At 39.5% G+C, this 23389-nt stretch overlaps 1 protein-coding gene across 1 annotated transcript in view; it reads left to right on the forward strand.

Moving 5' to 3' along the window:
- The window catches only part of LOC119783592, a gene marked incomplete at its 5' end in the record, with an annotated part of 32205 nt that overhangs the window by 6240 nt on the left and 2576 nt on the right, over positions 1–23389 (forward strand). The window contains 1 exon segment of the mRNA XM_038285187.1: positions 22443–23162. Within this exon segment, the coding sequence (XP_038141115.1) occupies positions 22443–23162 (720 nt within the window).

The raw sequence follows: 23389 nt of genomic DNA on the forward strand, positions 1-23389 counted from the left end.
CGTTCATACAATAAATCAAGTGAATTCTCTATGCAGGAATTTGCATCCTCATAATTATGAGTGATAGATCCTTTCTCACTAGCTATGAGTTGTAGATGAGCTAAAGCAGAAAAGACATGAACAACCTTTTAATGTCACCACAGATCCATTGTTAATGAGCTTGAAACCTCCTGATTGACATTAAATAAACATCTGATTATCAGTTACTAAATATGTTGACTCTATGCTCCTATGTAGGCTTTGTTGATTACATTTTTATCTTCATATGTATTGCTGTATAAATATAATCAACAGTCCAGATTCCCCGCCTAACTCACTATCTCTCCTCGTCTATAACAAAACTTATTTGTGTGATTTTCAGCAGAGGCGATATGACAAAGAGTCATAAAAACTTTAACATGCTCTCCACAGTTTGTTTGTTTAAGGGGTATATGGGGCTTCAAATAAAACTCAGCTGTATAGACTGTAGTATTAAAAATGTAGCCAGCTTACAAAAGGCCATATACCTTACAGACTTCAACACCTTTTCCTGTTTCCTGAAGTGTTTTTTCCTAATAGTATCACCTTTATTTTTGCAATCCTCATGCCTCTACTTCCTCTCTGTGACAAGGCCTACTATTTCTGTACATGAAAAGTAAAGGTAATAGCTTTTTCCTTCTTCAATCTTTTTTTTAAATATATAATTATTTGTAGAACATGGATGAAATAAGACATGAAATGCTAATTAAGTTAGAAAAGCCACATCATAACAGTGATTGCCTCATGTTGAATTTATACAGATTTAGAGTATTTTGATTGGGTATTACTTGGAAGGATTTCCAAGAAATGTTCTGCTGCTACTATAATGCCTGCTGCTCCAATACTGGAATAGCATATTCAGCTTCTTTTTTTTTTTTTTTTTTTTTTTTTTTTTTTTTATAGATATTCTTTTAATCAGTATCTATCTTCAAAGATACAGCTGCAGACTTAAACAAATATATCTCATGATTTTTTTTCCTTCCAAAGGTGTTTTTTGATGTGAAGAAAACATGCACATGTTTACACTTGGATGTTATATAACTCCTTGATTATTAACACCTTTGCTTTATTTCACTGTTGTTCCAAGTCATCATATATGAACAGAACTTATAGGAGAAAAGTAATTTCTCTTACTTTACTGTAAATTTAAAGAAGAGCATCTTGGTTAAACTCTGCACTATATATAAACTTAGCAAAGGGAGGTCACATGACATTTATTATACGTTTATCATGAATCTCATAATAAAGAGTGAAAATCCATTGTTTAAAAAATTCTAGATTCATAAAATGAGGAAAAGTGTTTGCACGATGCTTTATTCTCTTTGCATATTTAAAGTAATGATTTATAAAAAAAAATTAAAAACTACTACTAAAAACCATGGCTTTCTAGGGTTTGCTGAGAACTTTGCTAAGAACACAGTTGTATTAGAGATATTAAAAAGAGTTTGGTGCACCATTATCCTGGACCTCAGTTTGCTGTATGTTGTGTTAAAACCCATTAATATGTATTTTCTTTATTTGTTGATGTGTCATTGATTAAACATCTGTTCTGTTAATAAATCACTACTGTGTGCAAATGCATTTTCATTTATTTTTCATTCATGTTTAATATGTTGTTTCAACTGTATATATTAATTTTCATTATTGTGAATGGCTTTAAAAACATTTCAATATTTTCTTTAAAAGGTTTCTAATTAGAGTGCATGATGTTCACTTTCTTTTTTTTTCATCATTATGCACTGTTTAAGTTCCTTCTGAATTTGTTGTACTTGCAAGACATTACATGCTTCTACACAACTTGAATCTCTGTCAGTTTGGTTGCAAAGAAGGTGGAAATTAATATGACTCAACATCTTCTTGTGTTAAAGAAAATAAAGCTGACTCCAATGTCAAACGCATTGCTGAAAGCAGGCTGCAGTTTTTATGCTGTTCATTACCAGAGTCCTGCAAAGGTCTGTCAGCAGTCTTATGAACATCTGGACTCACTGTAATGATGATCATTGCTGACATGCTGCTGCCAAACCTCATGCGGAGAGTGCTAAGAGCTGGAAAGCTCTGCCCAGTTCATTTTCACAAAGAATTACTACTTTCTACTTTCCACAAAATCTACCTCCCAGGTGCCCAGGATTATCATGCTGTTAACCTTGCCTGATTCAGCGCCTAGTTGGTAAAGACCCGAGGGTCTGTGAGGCAGCTTCTTCACATTTTTTAGCAACATGAGGATGAGAGTTGAGATCCTAGAAAAGAGTGCATCCACCGAAGGCATGAATAAATCCGGTAATAGGAGCTTTACTCGGCTGAGCGTCCTACACTATGTCCTGCAAAAGCCCTCAGTTTGACTTTTGCCTGCATGCTCATCATCAGATGCTTCGGCCATATGGACTGCAACGGGCCCTCCTGTTTTGTTTGTCTAGAGCCTTGTCCTCTGGGATGAGCTGCACTCGACGCTGAGTAATGCAATTATCACTGGCATAATTCTGTGATTTTAGTTCAAGGCAGAACAATTGTTGTTTCTAATCAACACATGTGGCTGAACATGAAGAACCTTGTGTGTGAATTAGTTTGCCTTTGTGTTTATATGATGAACACACTTATCTAATATCAGCTAAGTTGTTTTGACTGCTTCTCTAAACGTGTTAATAAAAATAGTGTTGAGATAATATCAATGTTACAAACCCTTTTGCCATTTTATTATTTAGCTGGTCTTTCACACATCTGCATACACAGCCAACAACATTGCATGTTCCTGCATGGTTTACCTGCAAATGCTAAAGAGACAAAAGCTTGGTTTTAACCTCTCACACCAGACTCAACCCCCTTCTTTACTGGGGTTGAAATGCTAGGCCTGTAAGAGGAGGTGTCAGGATGAATAGCTGCCAGCCATTGGTACCAGTCTGTCAGGAAAGCGCAGGAAGCATGAAAGCAAGAGTCAAATACTGTCTGCATTCTTCTGACCTGTTTAAAACAACCAGATAAGCATCTTCAAAGGCTGTTTGGCTGGCTATTTGTAAGAATAATTGTCAGCGGTGCCTTCCATTGAACTCGGCTAGCTTGGTGCTGCATGGTTTAACACTGAGTGAATCTTTAAGTGTGTTTTTCTGAAGTGATGAGAATTACAGGCTGTAATAATGTCATGCAAAAAAAAAAACTTTTAATTAACAAATAATTCTATCAGTTACAGGAACAGGATTCACCAGGGAAGAAGAGACAGACTGAGATTAGATCTCAAGAAAACTCAGAAAAAGTCACCAACATTCTCAGGATTCTGATGGAGATGTAAATCCTTTGTTTGGTTCTTAAGGCGGGGTGGTGACATCACAGCTGGTGAAGAGGAACACCTCTCTTCAAAGCTACAGCCACTGACAGATCTTTAGAGTTGAATACACTGACCTTTGGGCAACCAGGTCTTGATGGTCAGATTCAGAAAGCAGGTTGAATAACTTAGTCACACAAAGATTAGGGAGGCGATGGTCAGAGAACAGAAGTAGAATCCGAACCTTGGAGGTGGATTCAGGCAAATAAAAATGAAGGCCTGAGGCTTGTGACAGGTAGTTAGTAGTCAGAAACAGGGTTTTGGTGAAGAATACCAGAAATTAGGCAAGATAATCTTTTAGGGCAAGGCAAGACGGGGATTTATAGAAAGGGACATGATGTGACAGGCAGGAAAAGAAAGGAAGCAATAAATCCTGGGAATCCACTCACCTGGCTATTAAAAAAAATCTGGATCACCAGTAGAGACTTTTAAAGACAGGAAACAAAGTGAGCTGAGTGCTGATTTGGAGTTGGCATGGTTAGCACATGGGGAAAGAACGAGTGCTCGGCTTGGCAGTGAGCAGAAAGTAAGCCACAGGGTTAGTCAGGCTAGAATCATAACAGCAGGCTCTTCTGGAAAAATACCTGAGTAGATTCTTGTTTCGCCCTTCATAACTGGTATCATTGGAAACCAGTCACACCTTTCAAACACACATCTTTTTCAGATTTTGCCAGCTGATGCAATTTTGGTGAGTAACTAAAGCTCTAAAGATTATATTATCCAGCGCACATGTTGTATCTAAAGGCTCTGTAGTATGCAAGAATCCTGTCATCAATGTTATTTGACCAGACTCCTTTTTTATGAGGTAAAAAAAAAAAAAGGCATAGTTTGGGCACTAAACTGTTGTAAAATGACAGATGTGTTTGGCACTGTTTTCTAAAGCCGTGTGCAAAAAATATAATTCAACTGATTCAGTTCAAATTTAAGGCTGTTATAGTTGATATAGTTGATAAATAAATTCTGATGAATCTCCTACGCTATCAAAAGGATGTTTATTGTGCGGTTCCATGTTTAGAGAAAAACACTTTAGCTGAGGATCAGAGAATCAGATTTTCTGCCTTGTTGTAAAATACATGTCACACAGTAACAGTTGTGACAGTTGTTTCATGTAGCCTACATCTTTACACCTTTACACTTGTACCAAAAGGTTGAAAATACAGATGATATTTAGGAAGCTATTTTTATGTATTATTGTATTAAACAAAATTAGCTGCTTAACCCATCGCGGCTAAACAGAATTTAAAAGAATGTCCCAAACTTTAAACATCTGAGTAGGTTCTTGTTTCGCCCTTCATGACTGGTATGATTGGAAACCAGTCACACCTTTCAAACACACATCTGCAGAAATGCAAACCTTCTTAGACTTTATTATCCACCTAAACTGATGAGAGGGACAAGGAGAGCCTCAGTGAGAGCAGCCAAGAGGTGGTGGCAGGATCATGATATGAGGAAGGATTTCTTTAAAAAGGGCTAGTGAGTTTGTCAGAGTTTATTAGAAAATTAAAGGAACTATTATAGAGTAACCTGGAAGGAAACTTCCAAAAGAGTTAAGACTAAGGTTGAGGTTCAGGAAATTCTGAAGCAGTTGGCAAAAATACAAAGACCTCTTATCTTTCTTTTGCAAAAGAAAGAGAGAAAGGCCATCAAATGTCACATTCAAAGTTACCCACATAGGCCATGGTGGACGCACAAACATATCAAGAAAGGTCCTCTGGTCAGATTACACTAAATGGGACATTTTGGTTTGCTGACAAAACATCATGCACAAAACATTATCGATTCACTGAAACATTATTATGGCAGTATCATGCTATGGGTTCCTGTTACGGCCAGAGTAGCTAATGAGTGTTGATGGGAAAAAGGACGGAGCCAAGAACACAGCATTACTGCATGAAAATCATTACTGAAATGGAATGCTTAAAAACCAAAGAAAAACATAATAATGTGTTGACATCAATATGCATGGCATAGCGCAGTCAAGGTCAAGACATAAATTCTAAAGAGAATCTGTTTTAAAAATGTAAATGCTTTTATGCAATCTCAAAACACTGAGAGAAAAACAGATTCAAGAGTGCCAAAAGACATCAGTGCAGACAAGGCAAAATAGAACATGATGGGGATTCTTACAAAAGAGACATGTTCTTTCATCCCTGAGTAGATTTTGGTTTTAATTAAAGACAAAAGATTGGATTTAGAGGTAGTATTTCATATGAAATATATTCTGTAAACATATTGCTATTTTTCTCTGTGATTAATAAACATGATGAAGCCATTTTCTAAAAAAAAGATAACTTGACTAAACAGTCAACAAATGAAAATTTCGAGCATGAAGGAAACTGCTTTAAAAAGCTTGTCTGAAACATAGACTTGAAATTTGTTCCACTAAGTGCCAAATAAAATGAGGCAGTGTATCTCTGCAAAAATAATTAATCTGAAGACTGTGTCTTAATGATCCCAACATAACATAAAATCTATTAACCCTTCTATTTGGCATTTGCTACACTCAACTTTACTTCTTTAACAGATTTTCATAAATGCCATGTGTTCTGTTTTCTGTAATCAATGACAAGACTGACATGTTCAAACAATAAACAAAACACATTCTTGATATTTTCCATCAATAAGATTCTGTCAAGGCTTAGAATATGGGAACCAGTATGCAAGGCAGACAGACAGTCAGATATCTCAAAAAGTGTTTATTTAAAAACAATGGATCTGCAGTAACAGCAAGGAAATCCAAGGCAAAACCCTCTGCAGGAGGGAAACACAGGGTAGTGATCACGTTAATCTGACGGAGGATGATTATGAACATGTGAGTCACCTATGTGGTTTTATTGCTTAGTCCGTGCCCAGAGGAAGAGGTAGATTGCAGCTGATAGACTGTCAAACAAGACGCGTTGGGCACTGCCCAGAGAGTCCCATATGCCGTAGTCCCAGAGGATGAAGGACAGGCAGGATAATCCACAGGGCGAAGCCAAAGCCAGCATTGTGCTCAGGATACAGAACCAGGAGATCAGAAGTCTGAAGAAGTTCCGAAGGGAAATAAAAGGTCGGTGACAGGAAGCAGCTCCAAGTTCAGTAAACAAGCAGAATCCAGCAGGAGTCCAAAGATCAGTCAGGCAGACAGATAAACGGGAACAGGCAGGCTCAGTGGTTGAGAGGCAGAACAGGTAAGAATCAGGTAATCGGAAACACTAAGGTAAAGCTGACATGCTCTCACGACTGGCTCTATATAATCTGAATAATCTGGCACTGATGACTGATTAGGTAACAGGTTAAATAGAGGCTGAAGCAGGTTGCTCAGATGAGCAGCAATGAGAAACTGAGCGGAGCTAGGCAGGTGAGTTAAATGAGTAATCCAGCCTGTCATCAGCACCAAGACCATGACATTTTAATTAATTCCTGGTCATTATATGCGACAAATAACAACACCCCTGCCAGTTAGACATCTCTAGCTTAAATTGTTTATAGAATCCAAAGAAATGCTCCAACACATCAATATAGTTCACAAACTCAGCTTGACAATGTAGGTATGTAGGTATCATCCACTATTACACCACTGACAATTACAACTGCCAACGGTCCATAATTTCTTTGTGCAAAGGCCAGTGTAAAGACAATATGGTGCGTGAATGAACTGGAGAGGGACACTGCTTTGATAAAGCAGATAAAAGAAGGAAAATAAATACACTGTGGTTATGCTGGCCAATAATTTTCAGATTGGATTTCCGCTAATGCGTTCTTCTTCTCTTTCACTATGCACAATGTATCGTTAGGAATCTGTGCAACCAAAGCTCACTCAAGCATTGATTGTCATCACTTCTTCTCTGTTTGTTCTTTCTTATATCTAATATTTCATTTCTGATCTATAATAGCTATGGTTCCATTGAGTGATTTAGTTCTCACATAACTAAGCAGCTGGGATTTCTGTCGGGATAGGTTGCAGGAGTGAGGTGGGAAAGGGGAGTCTAGGGTTGTTTCTATACAAGGTGCTGTTTAGGTCAATTGGCCTTGAAATAGCGACAGATTTTAGCTGGGGTTAAAATGGTCTCATTTTCTTTCAAAAATATTCATGAAGTGATTATGATTCAAGCGATTAACGTTGAGGTACACAGACAAACTGTGACGAGCATTGTAATCATAGGATTTGTGCAATATTTGAGAGATAAGGATTTTTGTTTTAAGTGTGCCATTCCACAGCAGGCTGTGTGTGACTTAATGAGGGGGTGAAACCAGAATATTCTCGATACTCCTGCCCCTTGTGAATCCAAGAGGAATTTGCTGGCATCAATATTAATGAAGCGAATCAATTGCAGTAGTATATTTTTCATTATGATGAGCTAAGGTTTTGGGGGGGTGTTTTATTTTCAGGGTTTTTGGGGTCAGAAGGGATTGTTTGTTGTCTTAATCAGCAGGGGGATTGATATCAGTGTGCAGAAGGGAACGATGTGTTTCTCAGATACAGATGGTGTTATTTGCTTCTTCACAATTCTAAGCTGTCGGCTCATATTGTGCTCTTTTTTTCAAAGGAGGTGAAAACGAACTCATCTCCTGTCTGTCCTTTCACTAATAAATTATCTGGTGGAATTTAAAGAACACTGTAAGAACCCCCTACTGTTGTTGCGTTCTAATTAGAAGAACAGGCTTTGACTATGAGAAGTTTGCTGCTTATATAAATGCATAAACAAACGTTGTCTGTGTGTGTCTGAGTGTCACAATCAGTCAGATTGCTTCAGGTTACTATAGAAACACTTTCGCAGCACCTAAAGCCAGCCTGCGTTTAATCTGAACATCAAGATGTTTTCAACGTGGAAAGGGTGCTTGACTTAGTGTTTCAACTGTTTCTGAAACACTTTAAACACTGTCAAATTTGCCAGTGAGATCTAAAAATCATTTAAATAGGGATTTTCTAGTGCCACGGGAGGAGATGGGATATTCTTACATTATAGAATAAATTAGATATTTTTCCCATTGGGTTTTCTGGCTGCGGTTTCACCTAATTTATAATTTCTTGGATTGAAACTAGCAATATTGTATAGGAGCTTTCCACAAGCATAACAAGGTATATTATTGAGAACTGATTCACTGTTAAAAATAGCTACCTGTTAATATGATGTTTGACAAACACCATATTTCAAAGAAAAAATGATTCACCCAAACGAAATAATTTAGAAAAAAAAAGGAAAAAATTACCAATCTAATTGTCCAACTGAAGTAAGTTTAGCACAACTACTGAATGGTTTCTGAAACATAACACTCCACAAAGAGCAGCTTAAATGCATTTTAGGCAAATAAATGTTATGATACAAATATAAAAGCATCAGTTCTATTGTACTGAGTACTGCAGTCAAAGAAATTTGACCCGGCTGCTTTGGAAAATCACTCCATATACAGTAGCTTCCGAAAGTATTAAACTTTTTGCCACATTTAAGGGTTTTTTTATTGTTCTGTGAAGAAGTAACAAGTTGGACCCAATCATGAAGTCGAATGAAATTTATTGGATATTTTAAACTTTTCTTAAAAATAAAAAAATGGAAAATTGTATATGCAAAATTATTCAGCCCCCTTTAGTTAATACTGTGTGGAGCAACCTTTTGTTGTGATTACAATAACGAAAATTATAATTTTTATTTTTTACCATTAAACTATAATTTCATTAAATCAGCGCAAACGTATTAGTTTTAGGTATAAATAATGATCCATTAATCATTCCGTGCTGATCGGACTTTTCCATTAAAGTTTTGGAATTATTTTTGTTTCCAAATCAGCTTTTAAACATCTCCACAACAATATCTCAGACCATCCTTTGTTCTTTAAGATGCTCTATGTACTTCACAGAGCAAGTGCATATATATGGAGTCTTGATTACACACAGATGGATTCCATTTATCATCAATCATTTAGGTCAACATGGGATCAATGAGAGATCCTCAATGACCTTCTGGAGAGAGATTGCCGATTCATTTTGCATGCCAAAAAAAAATACAATTTACATCTTTATGTATCTTTACATCCTGAAATGTGGCAACAGTACAAAATATTACAAAAATATTATCTAATAGAAATGCCTCTATAAATCAATAAAGAATATATAAACCACTTAACAACAGATTTTACTTCTTTGAAGCATTTTCTCTCCTCTCAATGAAAAGTCTTCAGCCGGAGGAGTTATATTGTATGAAGTATAGAGATATGATCTATAATTTGAAATACAGGCAACAAAATAGAAAAATGTCATAGAACATAAACTGATATTCAGAATTGTATGTTATAAAATGCACACAAAATAAAATAGATAAAAGCAATGTATGTTAAAAATTTCAAACAAGACAGAACACAACACATATGAAAATAACTTCACAAATAAGGTGAATAAACAAAACCATAAAATCATAAACCATTGAAAGAATAGAAGTAGGATTGCTAAATAGTAAAAAATCTATAGCAAATACAAGGATATAAAAAAAAAAACACCTCAGGTTCCCATATATTATTTATGTTAAAGTTTCTGAACTTTCCAGGCCCAACATTTCAAATGTATGACTAATATTTGCACACGGGTAGAATTTCAATATTGGCTGAAAAAAAAGTCATGGAAGGAAGGAAGAAGAAAGAGAAACAGAAAAGAGAAAAAAAAAGATTTGAGATGGGGTAGAAATAAGGATAATAAGAGGAAGGATATAAGGAAGTAAACACTGGATAGAAGAGAGGACATAGAAAGGAAAAGGTAAAACTAAAGAAAAAGAAAAAGGAAGATAAAACTGCATGAGCATGTTTTATAAAGAAATGACACAAGAGAAACAGAAAGAACACCAACTGGGAAGCAAGAAAAAATGACTCAAAGAAGGAAGGATCTCCAGATAGGATGAAGTGGGGTCATGAATAAAGAAGCAGACAGAGAGAACATAAAATAGAGAAGGAGAAAGTAAGAACATAAGGAAGAAGTTATGTAGAGGAACTACTTTTAGACAATGGGATACAAAGCTTTAATACAGGAAATACAAAGTCTTAATAATTTTTATATAATTTTATATTTTTCATGATACTAAAATCATGTTCCAAAACTTGGGGGCTGCAAGTTGTGCATTGGGGAGCACTGTTACCTTGCAGCAAAAAGGTTCTGGGTTTGTTTCCTGGCCTGGGGTCCTTCTGCATGGAGTTAGCATGTTCTCCACATGCATGATTGGGTTATCTCCGGGTACTCCGGCATCCTCCCACAATCCAAAAACATTACTTTTAAGGGCTGGTTATATTCCCCACAGCAGTGTGTCACAGTGAGTTTGTTGCAGATATTTGTGATTTATGCCCAATATTGAAGCGGGGTCTGCGCTGTTATTCCACGCCACAACGCAAGAGGGACAATCACATACTAGCTGTGAGTCTAGATACGGCCGAGGTGATGATTAAGTGGAAAAAAGGAAGGGGCAAGTTTATGCGACAACAGAGGGGCGAAGAGAGCGGGGATCCAGGTGGAAAAAGGTTCCCAGCTTTTTCACGCACCTTGCTCTTCATTCTGGACGATCTTCACAAGTCGTTTTCCACAATGGCGGTCATACGAACAAAACAAGCCGGTAAGGTACCATACAGGAAATATGGATAGTGTAGAGCAGATGTAGATTTGACCAATCAGAGGCCTCCTGTCTGCAGCACGGTCTGCAGTCACCTACAATTTTGGAGAGGTGCACCAGAGTGTTTGCGGAAGGGACGGGGGCACATCTGCGTTAACTGCGACACATACGCAGCCGACCTGGTTTCTGAATATAAATTAGCCTTTAGGTTATTTGGCTTCTTTTGATTGTCTAGTTGTGAGTGTGTGTGTGTGTGCATGGTTGTGTGTCTTTATGTTTCTCTGTGTTGCCCTGAGACAGCTTGGGGACCTGTCCAGGGTGTACAGCGTCTCTCGTCGTAGACTCCAAGAGATACAGTAGGCACACATTCCACCATGACCCTGACAAGGACTAAGCAGGAGAAAATGGATGGATGGATGGATGGATGGATGGATGGATGGATGGATGGATGGATGGATGGATGGATGGATGGATGGATGGATGGATGGATGGATGGATGGATGGATGGATGGATGGATGGATGGATGGATGGATGGATGGATGGATGGATGGATGGATGGATGGATGTTTCAAACCTGTCTAGGCCCTTTAAGTCTCTATAAAAAACTCCCTGAAAGTGATATTTTTTACAAAATGAGACAGGAAACAATGACTGGTACAAGCTGTCTGGTGAGTCAAGTAGACACAAATAACATCAGCACACACTCAAAATGACCAAATGAGAAATAAACCAAGCATAAAAAAGATACAAATTGTTGCAATCTGAACAATATGAGACAGAGTAACAGTAAAAAATGACAATAAACACATTCAAGTTGGCTAAAAGTAGCTAGTGAGGAGATAATTACCGGTAATTAAAATGAATAAACAGATGTTTATGTAAAGAGAGCTGCAGTAAAAGTGAAGCTACTTTCTTCCTTTCTTTTTTTATTCAGACCTAATAAAAACCCAGGCCATTAGCTGGAGACAGCCAGCACAAGCAATGTTCTTTTTTTTAGTTTATGATTTGTTTACCTTCTGCTTGCTTCTGTGTTTAAAGCCACAGTAAGCCAAAACAGAATGGACTCAAATTGTCTTTTATTAAAAATTCTCTCCTCCCAAAATTGTGTGGCCTATCTTGATAAATGACGCCGTCTCTAAGCAACGGTAGCCGGTGCTGTCACTGCATTCGATACCTCAGACTTCATCTGTTGTCCCAGTGGCTCCATGGGAACGGGTCATCAAGTTTGGTGAGCTATTGTCTTGGAACAGCAGCTACCTGCCTGGTAATTGAAAGTGAGTGAGTGTGATGCGGAAAGAGTGTGGCAAGGTTTCAGTGGGCTGAGGGAGACATGCGAATGGAAGATTGGGGGTGGGGTGGGGTGTTTGTGTGTCTACAGCCAGACTGTCAGGGAGACAGGGACAGTGTCAGAGAAGGCTCTCTGTCCCCTTGGATTTCTCTGCAGTGATGGCTATTGGTGTTCCTCCTCCCCTGGGAACTGCTGCACTGTCATCGCAACCCAAACACACACTCACACTTCTGCACACAGTCCTCTGAGACAGCATTCTGGCTCTAAAGGTATTAGGTTTATTTAATTTTTTTTTTTTTTATCTTGGGATGCAGAGGCACCCCCAATCCTTCACAGCTGTGCTCTAGTGTGAGGGAATTTGTTTTTCTGAAACATTACCACAACACCTTTTTGCACATGCATGACTTATTGTATACAACACTTTATGTGGCATCCATTATGGCCCCAGTACAATGACAACAAGGTCATGCCTTGAGGAAATGGGCATTTTTTTCTAAATTGACACTGTAATGCTGCCTCTGCTGCTGTTACTGGGTGGGGGGAGAAAAGGAGATTTATGAATCTCCCTCAAGGAGCTTATTCTTCACATTTTTAGCTCAGTAGGTGGCTGGAAATATTTTCAACATAACCATGTGTCTTCAAAAGCAGGAAATCAATTGATACTTAGTTTTTGTTTTGTTTTTCACGTTGCTGCCCGTACAGGTTGAGAATCTATTTCAAATGTCTGCATTCCAGATATCAATACACGTATGTGATGTTTAACTCTTCTTGTTGTGGTTGACAATGCTGAATTCCAGGAAGGGAAAGAAATAGTCTGTTTTCACCAAAAAACAGCAATTTGTCTGTCTGATAAGATACTTGATATTATTTTCCATGTTCCAAGTCCATGTTTTTCTTCTTTCTTCTTTACAAATCACCGTCTCATATTTTGTCTTTGTTCCTCTGAAAACTGGCTTGCTCATTAGATAGAGCTGTGATTATGTAACACGGCTACTAGATGAGACAATACACAGTAATATCTTTAAGAGGAACTAGCACAGCTTTTATTAAAGTGTTATTAAATCTTTTTGTTTTCTTTTTATAACAGCTGATTTTTGGCCACTTCTGTATTTCTGAACTGAGACTATGCAATAGTTTCATTCTGCAGATGAAAAAACAAAAAGTTTTTATATTGTTTCAGAAAATATTTCCTTGTGAGATTATAGCCACAATCTCTATATGATAACATCTTCTATTAATTTGCTAGGAGTAGGTTGTGTATTACCTTGTGCATTATTTATGCAGTTTTATGTTTGACTAGATCACAAACTTTAGGGTATTTAATAACCAGCATTATTATTCATTCTTTTTGCTCTTTTCTGTAGTTCTGATGGTTCAAATGTTGTTTTACGTGAATTGCCCAAAAACCTCCACACAGTACTCCAGATATGGTACAGTTTACAATCACAGTGTTCTTCAATGCTTATCAATTCAATGTTTAACTAGCCACACAAACGTGCTTCTACATCTAAAGCAAACAACTTTAAATGTCAGAATTAAAGATATCCGGGATATTTAATTAAGCAAGCGAAGTCAAATGATGCTAATGCCAAACTTGCATGAAAGACTTATAAGTAATTGACTTAAAAGAGCTACACACCTTCATCACTAGATAAAGTAAGGCAAGTGAACAAAAGAGGTAAGTAACTGGAAAACATTCTAAAAAAGGTTCATAGCCTATATGAACCTGCGGCTATAGGTTAAAACCGCTGGAGGACAGAGGGACTACTTTTTCCAATCTTGCGGCAATGTTAGTCCAGTTCTAACTCTATTTTCTCTCTGCTTTATTTTTATCATAGGAGCTTTACCTTCTATGGCACTCTGCTTAGCTGTGACATCATCCTAGTAAGTAACATCACCTGGGATGCTGCCATCAGAAATTTAAATGATAGATTTCTGCAAAGTCATGATTCGATGGAATCAGCTAGGTTTACTTAGATATTTCACTTTTAACAAATCTGTCTGGATGATTTAATTCAGCTGTCATTGTGCATTGAGGAGACATCTGTTGTTGACTGGCTTTATATATAAAAACTGAATTGAATTGAACCAACTGAGTAAGTATTGTAAGTTTGTAAGTAATGTCTAAAGCTAATTGAAGACATTATCATCTGTTGTAAATCTGCAACTTTACAGCTCTTTTTGATCAATTTGTGTTCTCTTCCACAGCTTTTATTTAGCCTTTTGGTCTGCCCAATTTATTAAGTAAGACGACCTATGACTTGTGACCATTTGAATTAGCTGTTGGATTTTAATTTAGGGTTGATAGAAAACGTGCATCTTCCCTAAGACCCAGCTTAGAAAAATCTGTTCTAAGTCTTCAAAACGTGAAACAATTGAGAAAGCATGGTTTACTCCCCCAAAAAATAAAATATGATGTTTTAAAGGATGATTGGCATGCCTACACCCACCACAAAATACAGAGCTCCTTGTTTTAGAGAAGATAACACCTCACCCAATACTTAATAGCAGCCTCTGTGAAGAAAGGCATCTATTTTGGACTGCCATCACATAGATTGCTTGTGTATAATTAACCACTACTGCTAGGCATCATTTTTATTGCTTAAGAATGCAACTTAAGAATGCAGATAGTTGTTGCTTGTGAAAGTACTCACCAATAAGATTTGAAAACATTCTCAGACATGCAGTCCATATAGCTGTGTTTAAGATCAGTGCAGCCCTTACTCCTGAGGTCTGGCCAAATTGAAAAGGAAGGCATTTAAGGGAGAGAAGGCTCAGATTTAGGGCACAGAGAGGGCCAGGAAAGGATGAATGCCAGCCCTGCCTTCAGTATCCACCTCAGATTCCTTCCCTTCATCCTCTACCCCACATCCCGTCCCTCCCCCTGCTCTTTCTCAGCAGCTGGCCAGTTTTTTACCCCATCAGAGAAAGACCTCTGTGATGGCTAGCACTGAGACATCAGTGTGTGCACAAGTTAGGAACAGAGACTGAGCTCTAAACTCTCCATGAATTCCCACCTGCTGCCTCAGCTCCTATCCTATCCTATCTCTCTTTGCTTCCTGTCCTCTCTCCAGGGTCACCTTTTCACTCTCTGACCCTCTCCAAATCTTCCCAGCTTCTCTTTAAGTTTTCTTTCTATTTTTCACAGGGCTAACATTTACTCCTCTTCACTCTCCCTCCGCTGATCCAGCTGTCAGTTGTATCTCTGCTTTCTTTGGGCCAGGTTTCCAGTCCAGTTATTATTGACTTAGAGTGGCATGCTGCTGAGACGATAGCAGCATTCCTCGTGGGGAACTCATTATGTACAGATATGGAGCACCAAGTCCACACCACAGTTAACAGCATCTGACTGCAGGGAATTACGAGTAAGGAGCATTTTAAAGTGAGTTTTTCTACCCTATATCTGTAAGTTATATGGCAGAAATGAGGCCAGCAACACCAAGCACCAAAATAATCATTGTGGGTTTTAATTTAAGCCAATAAATGCATAAATGGATCTATGAGGTCAGTCATCTATTCTCAATATTCATGGTCACCGTCTTTCTCGGGAACTTTCATGTACATGATAAAATAGAGACTCAACAACAAAAGTATGGATTTTGTTTTTTCTTTCTTTTAGATATTTCATATTATTCATTTATTCATTGGGTTCTGAGGTTTCCCATAAATATAAAAAGAGGCAGAGCAGTCTTAAAAGGTCACGAGGGATCATTTTAAAGCACTGTTTGTTTAACAAAGTATCTCAACAGGCCGGGGAAAAAAATAAATCCTTTCCAAGAAACCGAGAACTGTCTCTGTAGGAGGAGGTCAAAAAGAGAGGGATATCTAACTTGATATTCTGGACCTGGGGTGCACAAGCAGACCTGGTTTGTTTTGATGCAGATAAGTCAATGCTGCTTTAAATATCTTGGAAAAGCTGTGGGATATCCATTAAAACAAACACAACAGCCAGATTGTCTAATGAAAGGTGGGCAGTCAACAGTGGTGGTCCCAGATATTAGAAGAAGTGTGAATTGCTATTATCACTGGAAAGGGCTTAAATGGAAATGTATAAAGATACAGCATGATTACTTGATTTAGTGCTATTTTAGCTAATAGAAACCTCACTGTGCATCATGGTGCCCACAAGCTGGCACCTTTAACAAACCTAGGGTAATCCCAAAAGTATTATACCCCCAGACCAGGACCTGTGAAGGTAATGCCCTCAGAAAACAAAGTAGACGGTGTCCTCTTGTGTTCTTATAAATACTCAAGATAAAAACCCAGGACAGCAGATAGGATATGAATGATTTGTAAGCACTATAAAAATCATCTGACTTACTCTGGCTTCCCCCCACAGTCCAAAAACATTACTGTTAGATAAATTGGCGTCTCTAAGTTCTCCTTAGGTGTGAGTGTTAGTGGGGTGTGTGTGTGTGTGTGTGGGTGTGTGTGTGCATGGCTGTATGTCCTGCTTGTCTCTATTTTGCCCTGAGATAGACTGGCTGTCAATTGAGAGCTGCACAAGCAACCCTCAAGACCCCAGCAGGGATAAGTGGGATGGATGGATGGATGGATGGATGGATGGATGGATGGATGGATGGATGGATGGATGGATGGATGGATGGATGGATGGATGGATGGATGGATGGATGGATGGATGGATGGATGGATTCATTCATTCATTCATTCATTCATTCATTCATTCATTCATTCATTCATTCATTCATTCATTCATACCGGTAGTTTTTTTTGGGAAACTAGGCTATCCTTATTCCCCTTCAGTTCAAACTAATTTGACTGGTCAAACCTCAACTGGATCATTTCAACTTAAACAGAGGCTCTTTAGAACTGTTTACTTAAACGTTTTTTACATATTAAAAATGGGAATTCTTAGTTAACGCAAACCAATAATTGTAATATCTCACATGGTGTCATTTGGATTAACTTGTCTTGTCAGCTGATATATTCTTACTTTCCTAATGCCAATGCATTGTTTTTGTGGAGGTGCATTTTTCTTAGAAAAACATGTGCAATTCCCATAGGAAATTGTAGGAAAGCAGCACTCTTGTTTCTCTTGCTGAGGGTGGCTGACCAAGGAACTTATCACCCAGATGCAACCTGTAACTTTAATGAGGAAGGAAACCCTGCACTATCTTTCCCAAGGAAAACATTAACACGTGTATACTGCAAGCCTTTATCCTAACAGTGAGGGGCAAACTACTTAAGTCTACCCACCTCCTAGTTGTGCCTTGACAGCCTTCCCGGATCATTCATCACCTCCTTTGTCTTGTGCCTTCTGGTGTGTAGCTTTCAGTTGTGCTGTCTATTAGTACATCCAACTTTCTTCCCTCTGCGGCTTCTGCTGTCTGTTGGCATCCCTCTTCAGTACTGTCAGCCTTGCTCCTTTTTCAGCGTCCCTTCTGCTATATACCCCATTGGTTCCTTCCACACCTAGCTGCCTCCTTTTTTATTGGCTGAATGAAGGAGAAATATCCTGCTGCAGGCATCATTAGTAGGCCCTGCTTCTCACCCTCTTTTGTGCAGTTCATAAATTCTTCAAATGATTTGCTGTCGAGCTCAAATCTCTGATTCTATCAGACCATATTACACAAATATTTATTTGATGTCCTGCACACAATCAAGACCTAGGGTAGAACAAGTATTAATTTTTGCTGTGCTATGTCATGTATAAGCTGTATTGGACTGTGGAGACTATGGTGATGGCACTTAGAGTGGTAGAGTTTGCTGTTGTATATTATTAGATGTAAGCATAATAAGAGTATAACAACAGTAAACTGGAAGGTGTATTTTATTCTAAGCGGTCATATTGCAAAAATAGGATCTCAGATCCCAGAAACCAGCAAATTCAGCAGTAAAAGCAGTATTATGTAAATACTCCATCTATGGAAGAAGGTATTGAGTAACCATTACTTAGCTTTAGTTATGTAGCATGGTGCAGTGGGTAGCACTGCAGCCTTGTGGCAAGAAGGTTCCGGGTTTGATTCCTGGCTCAGGGTCTTCCTACATGGAGTTTGCATGTTCTCCCTGTGCATGCTTGGGTTCTCTCCGGGAACTCCGGCTTTAGTTCATTTCAGTTTATTTATATAGCGCCAATTCACAACACATCATCTCAAGGCACTCTACAATTCACCAGATCATACAGTCAAATTGATTCAAATTTTAAATCTAAGGAAAACCAGTTGATTGCATCAACTCATTGACTCGAATGCAATCCCTCACACTAAGCATGCTTGTAGCGAAAGTGGAGAGGAAAAACTCCCTTTTAACAAGAAGAAACCTCCAGCAGAACCAGGCTCAGTGTGAGCGGCCATCTGCCGAGGCCGACTGGGGTTCAAGGAGACAGAAGCAGAAATATAAAAGGCAACTGTAAAGGCGGCCCAGTCCAGGAAACACACAGCCAGGCAGACGAGCTCCAAGCCAGCTCCCATGTCAGAGAATGAGAAGAGCACATCCAGCCAGTCAGTCAGAGAAACGGGACTACACTGAAAAACAGACCGATCTCCAGCATCTATAAAAAAAGGTGTTGATTGCAGCAGCACAGCTGATATTTCTCTCCAGGATGGTGTCACAGCCAAAAAGATGACTGTTAGGTTAACTGGCTTCTCTAAAATCTCCTCAGGTGTAAGTGTGTGCATAAATAGTTGTTTGTCCTGTTTATCTCTATGTTGACCTGAGATAGACTGGGTCCTGTCCACGGTGTACCCCACCTCTCCCCCGTTGACAGCTGGAGATAGGTACCATCACCCCTTGCGACCCAAGTAGGAATAAATGAGTAGGAAAATGGATAGATGGAAGAATAAATAGTTAGCTAACATTTAAGAATATGTTTGCAGATTTGAATTATCTTTACATGGCTCAGGTAGACAAATTATTAAAGGAAGCTTTTTTACCTTAGAGAATCACAGAATACATTGTGACAAAAACTACTGAGGCCACATTATCAAATCAGTTTCATTCAAATATGAGAATGAGATGAGTTTAATATCCACCTTAGTAGCTAGCAACAGAAGTACTATGAATCGCTGTTATTATTTTTACTCAAACTTTGGGTGCCAGTGCACATTTTTTCTTCCAGTTCTGTAGCGTTAATTACATGTGGAAAAGCTCCATATTTCAAAATCCTGCCTTTCTGTAAGTGGTTTTAAAAGAAGTTGTCATCATGTTCCCAACACAACAGTGTCTGGATTGTTAAAGAACATCATCTTCTAAAAAACTCAGCAGGTGCGACTGCAAATAGACATCCCAATAAATTGCCTGTTGGCCAACAAAACGTCAGGCATCTTGAGGTTACTAGTAGCTTAACCTCTGTTCTATAAAAGAGTTCTTTGACAAAATCTTACCTTGAAAGGCAGCAATGCAACTTTGATGGAAAATCATCAGGGGGTTGGTAGCGTCAAACTCAACAACAGGATGTGACATTTTCCTTTAGTTGCTTTTTTTCCCCCTCTACTGCAGCTGAAATCTACCATTTAAAATTGTCAAAAGATTCCCCATTCTTTTTGTTGAATTCCTGTGTTGAATTCCCTCATTACTCATCAGCATCAAAAATTGGATAGCTGATTTGTTGGAACAATTTGCAAAAAAGGCAGCAGAAAACAATAGAAAGATGTACAATAAGACATTCAACTAATTAAAAATGTATTTATGTATGATCTTTTGTTTGAAAGAAAGCTTGGAGTAGAATGATATAAGCTTAAATGTTTTGATTTGAAGCCACATATTCTCTAAAATCCACATGAATCAACAGTTTAAGTACAAAGTACATGCAGGCCACAAGAAACAAAAGTTTTCTTCAACCTGAACAAAATCTTATGTGAATCTTTATTGCTATTATGATTGCATGTTAAACAATAAATACCAAATATTTTATTGGAAATAAAATATTTGAAAGACATTTTAAATAACTTGAGAACCAAAGTATATACTCCCCTACACTTGTAATGGAGTGGCATCCTAGTGGTTGTTGCATTGCGCTGGAAAGCCAGAGGTTTTGAGTTTAAGTCCCACTGCAAAGGACTGACTCTCTGGGTCCCTGAGCGAGACCGTTAACACCATACTGCTCCCCGGGCGCTGCAAAATGGCAGCCCACTGCTCCCCAAGGGGATGTGTTAAATGCAGCGTTGATTTCATTGTTCTGTGTCACACTGTAATGACAATAAAAAGCAAAAAAAAAATAATAATAATTATATATATATATATATATATATATATATATATATATATATATATATATATATATATATATATATATATACACTATATTGCCAAAAGTATTTGCTCACCCATCCAAATTATTGGAATCAGGTGTTCCAATCACTTCCATGGCCACAGGTGTATAAATTCAAGCACCTAGGCATGCAGACTGTTTTTACAAACATTTGTGAAAGAATGGGTCGCTCTCAGGAGCTCAGTGAATTCCAGCGTGGAACTGTGATAGGATGCCACCTGTGCAACAAATCCAGTCGTGAAATTTCCTCGCTCCTAAATATTCCACAGTCAACTGTCAGCTGTATTATAAGAAAATGGAAGTGTTTGGGAACGACAGCAACTCAGCCACGAAGTGGTAGGCCACGTAAACTGACGGAGCGGGGTCAGCGGATGCTGACGCGCATAGTGCGAAGAGGTCGCCAACTTTCTGCAGAGTCAATCACTACAGACCTCCAAACTTCATGTGGCCTTCAGATTAGCTCAAGAACAGTGCGCAGAGAGCTTCATGGAATGGGTTTCCATGGTCGAGCAGCTGCATCCAAGCCATACATCACCAAGTGCAATGCAAAGCGTCGGATGCGGTGGTGTAAAGCACGCCGCCACTGGACTCTAGAGCAGTGGAGACGCGTTCTCTGGAGTGACGAATCGCGCTTCTCCATCTGGCAATCTGATGGACGGGTCTGGGTTTGGCGGTTGCCAGGAGAACGGTACTTGTCTGACTGCATTGTGCCAAGTGTAAAGTTTGGTGGAGGGGGGATTATGGTGTGGGGTTGTTTTTCAGGAGCTGGGCTTGGCCCCTTAGTTCCAGTGAAAGGAACTCTGAATGCTTCAGCATACCAAGACATTTTGGACAATTCCATGCTCCCAACTTTGTGGGAACAGTTTGGAGCTGGCCCCTTCCTCTTCCAACATGACTGTGCACCAGTGCACAAAGCAAGGTCCATAAAGACATGGATGACAGAGTCTGGTGTGGATGAACTTGACTGGCCTGCACAGAGTCCTGACCTCAACCCGATAGAACACCTTTGGGATGAATTAGAGCGGAGACTGAGAGCCAGGCCTTCTCGTCCAACATCAGTGTGCAACCTCACAAATGCGCTTCTGGAAGAATGGTCAAAAATTCCCATAAACACACTCCTAAACCTTGTGGACAGCCTTCCCAGAAGAGTTGAAGCTGTTCTAGCTGCAAAGGGTGGACCGACGTCATATTGAACCCTATGGATTAGGAACGGGATGTCACTTAAGCTCATATGTGAGTCAAGGCAGGTGAGCAAATACTTTTGGCAATATAGTGTATATATATATATATATATCTATATATATATATATATATATATAATAACTTTTTTAGAACAAGGCATAAAATGACCAAAACTATTTTGGATGGTTTGTTTTCTTCTTCCTCGTCTATAAAGAAGTCTTGGCAACAAGAGAGGTTCTTAGGTCATTCCTTCTTTCAAAACCATTTAATTACTTAGCTAAGTCTAATAAATGGTCCTGCCAAAGTTTGGTCTTGAATTTAATTGGATCTTTGTGCTCATATTTGCTGTGGATCGAACATTAAAGCACTAACCTTGTACTAAATCCTAAATTGCAGTTTCATTCCACATTAAATCACTCTTGGGATAAAAATGACCTCCCGGCCACATGGACAACACTATGGGATTGAAACTAAAGAAAATCTGAGGGTTTTCCATCCAACTACATTCAGCCCACTTGAGTAAATGCTTCCACTGCAGTTACAGCTGAGCTGCTAGTATGTTTCTTTATGTCTCTACTAGCTTTTTGCACAACCAAAGCCTAAACATATACCTGTCTTTGCAATGCCAGACATTTTCTTAGTATGGACCTTGGTCATGGTCACACAACTGGACTAGATTCCGAATTTTTGCTAAGATCCAATATTTTATCTATGGGGCTAGATAGATGATCAGTTTGTGAGTGAAGGCTGGCGTGGATGTCGCCGCTGCTCACCGCTGCACAGCAATCCCGACGGCGGTCTCCTGTTAACAGCCGACCTGTCCGCCGCCTACCTGTCTATAGCCCACCGGCCCATCCGTCAACAATCGACCATCATCAGCTGACCGGCCACTGGCCCACCTACCTACAGCCGACCCGCCACCGGCCCACCTGTATACAGCCGACCGGCCCTCCTGCCGACAACCGACCCGTCAGCCCACCAGCCACCGGCCCACCTGTCTACAGCCGACCGGCCCTCCTGCCGACAACCGACCCGTCAGCTCACCGGCCACCGTCCCACCTGTCTACAGCCGACCGGCCCTCCTGCCAACAACCGACCCGTCAGCCGACCGGCCACCGCTCCACCTGTTTCCAGCCAACTGGTCAACGACATACCTGAGGATCCCTGGCCCTCCAGCCCTTCTTCCGTATTGGATGATGTGGATCCTCCGGTCGCTGTGGTGGTTTACGCTCGGCTGCCTTCTGGTGTCACTTGCCCAACTGCAAGCTGACGCTCTGTTCCAGTACTCCGTTGTTGAACTTCTGAAGCTCCGACGCCATGTCGACGTCCTCCAGCCTCCACATGGTTGCTCCATCCCCTCCGACATCGCCTTTCAGCCCAACCGGAGATACATCCACCGTGGATCGCGTGGTAAGCGCTTTCATAGGAACCCCGATCCCTCCATACAGACTCTGCTCACCACGCGCCGCCACCCTCGTCACGCTCGCCGGGGTGCTAATCCGGCCTCCCTGGCTAGCTTACCCAGGGTGGCTAACCCCGCCCCCAAACTTAACTCTGCCACCGTCAGTCTCGGTCTCTTGAACATCCGCTCACTCAGTAATAAGGGGCTTTTAATCAGAGACGCCATTGCGGATCATAATCTTGATTTTTTATGTTTGACAGAGACCTGGCAGCTTCCTAATGATTTTATCTCTCTTAACGAATCTGCACCACCTGGCTTTGTTTACGTTTGTCTGCCTCGTGCGTCTGGACGCGGCGGAGGTCTCGCATTGTTTCATTGCGAGAGTTG

Source organism: Cyprinodon tularosa, unplaced genomic scaffold (assembly GCF_016077235.1).
Source record: "Cyprinodon tularosa strain WSP-4 unplaced genomic scaffold, ASM1607723v1 ctg208, whole genome shotgun sequence".
NCBI classification, from domain to species: domain Eukaryota; kingdom Metazoa; phylum Chordata; class Actinopteri; order Cyprinodontiformes; family Cyprinodontidae; genus Cyprinodon; species Cyprinodon tularosa.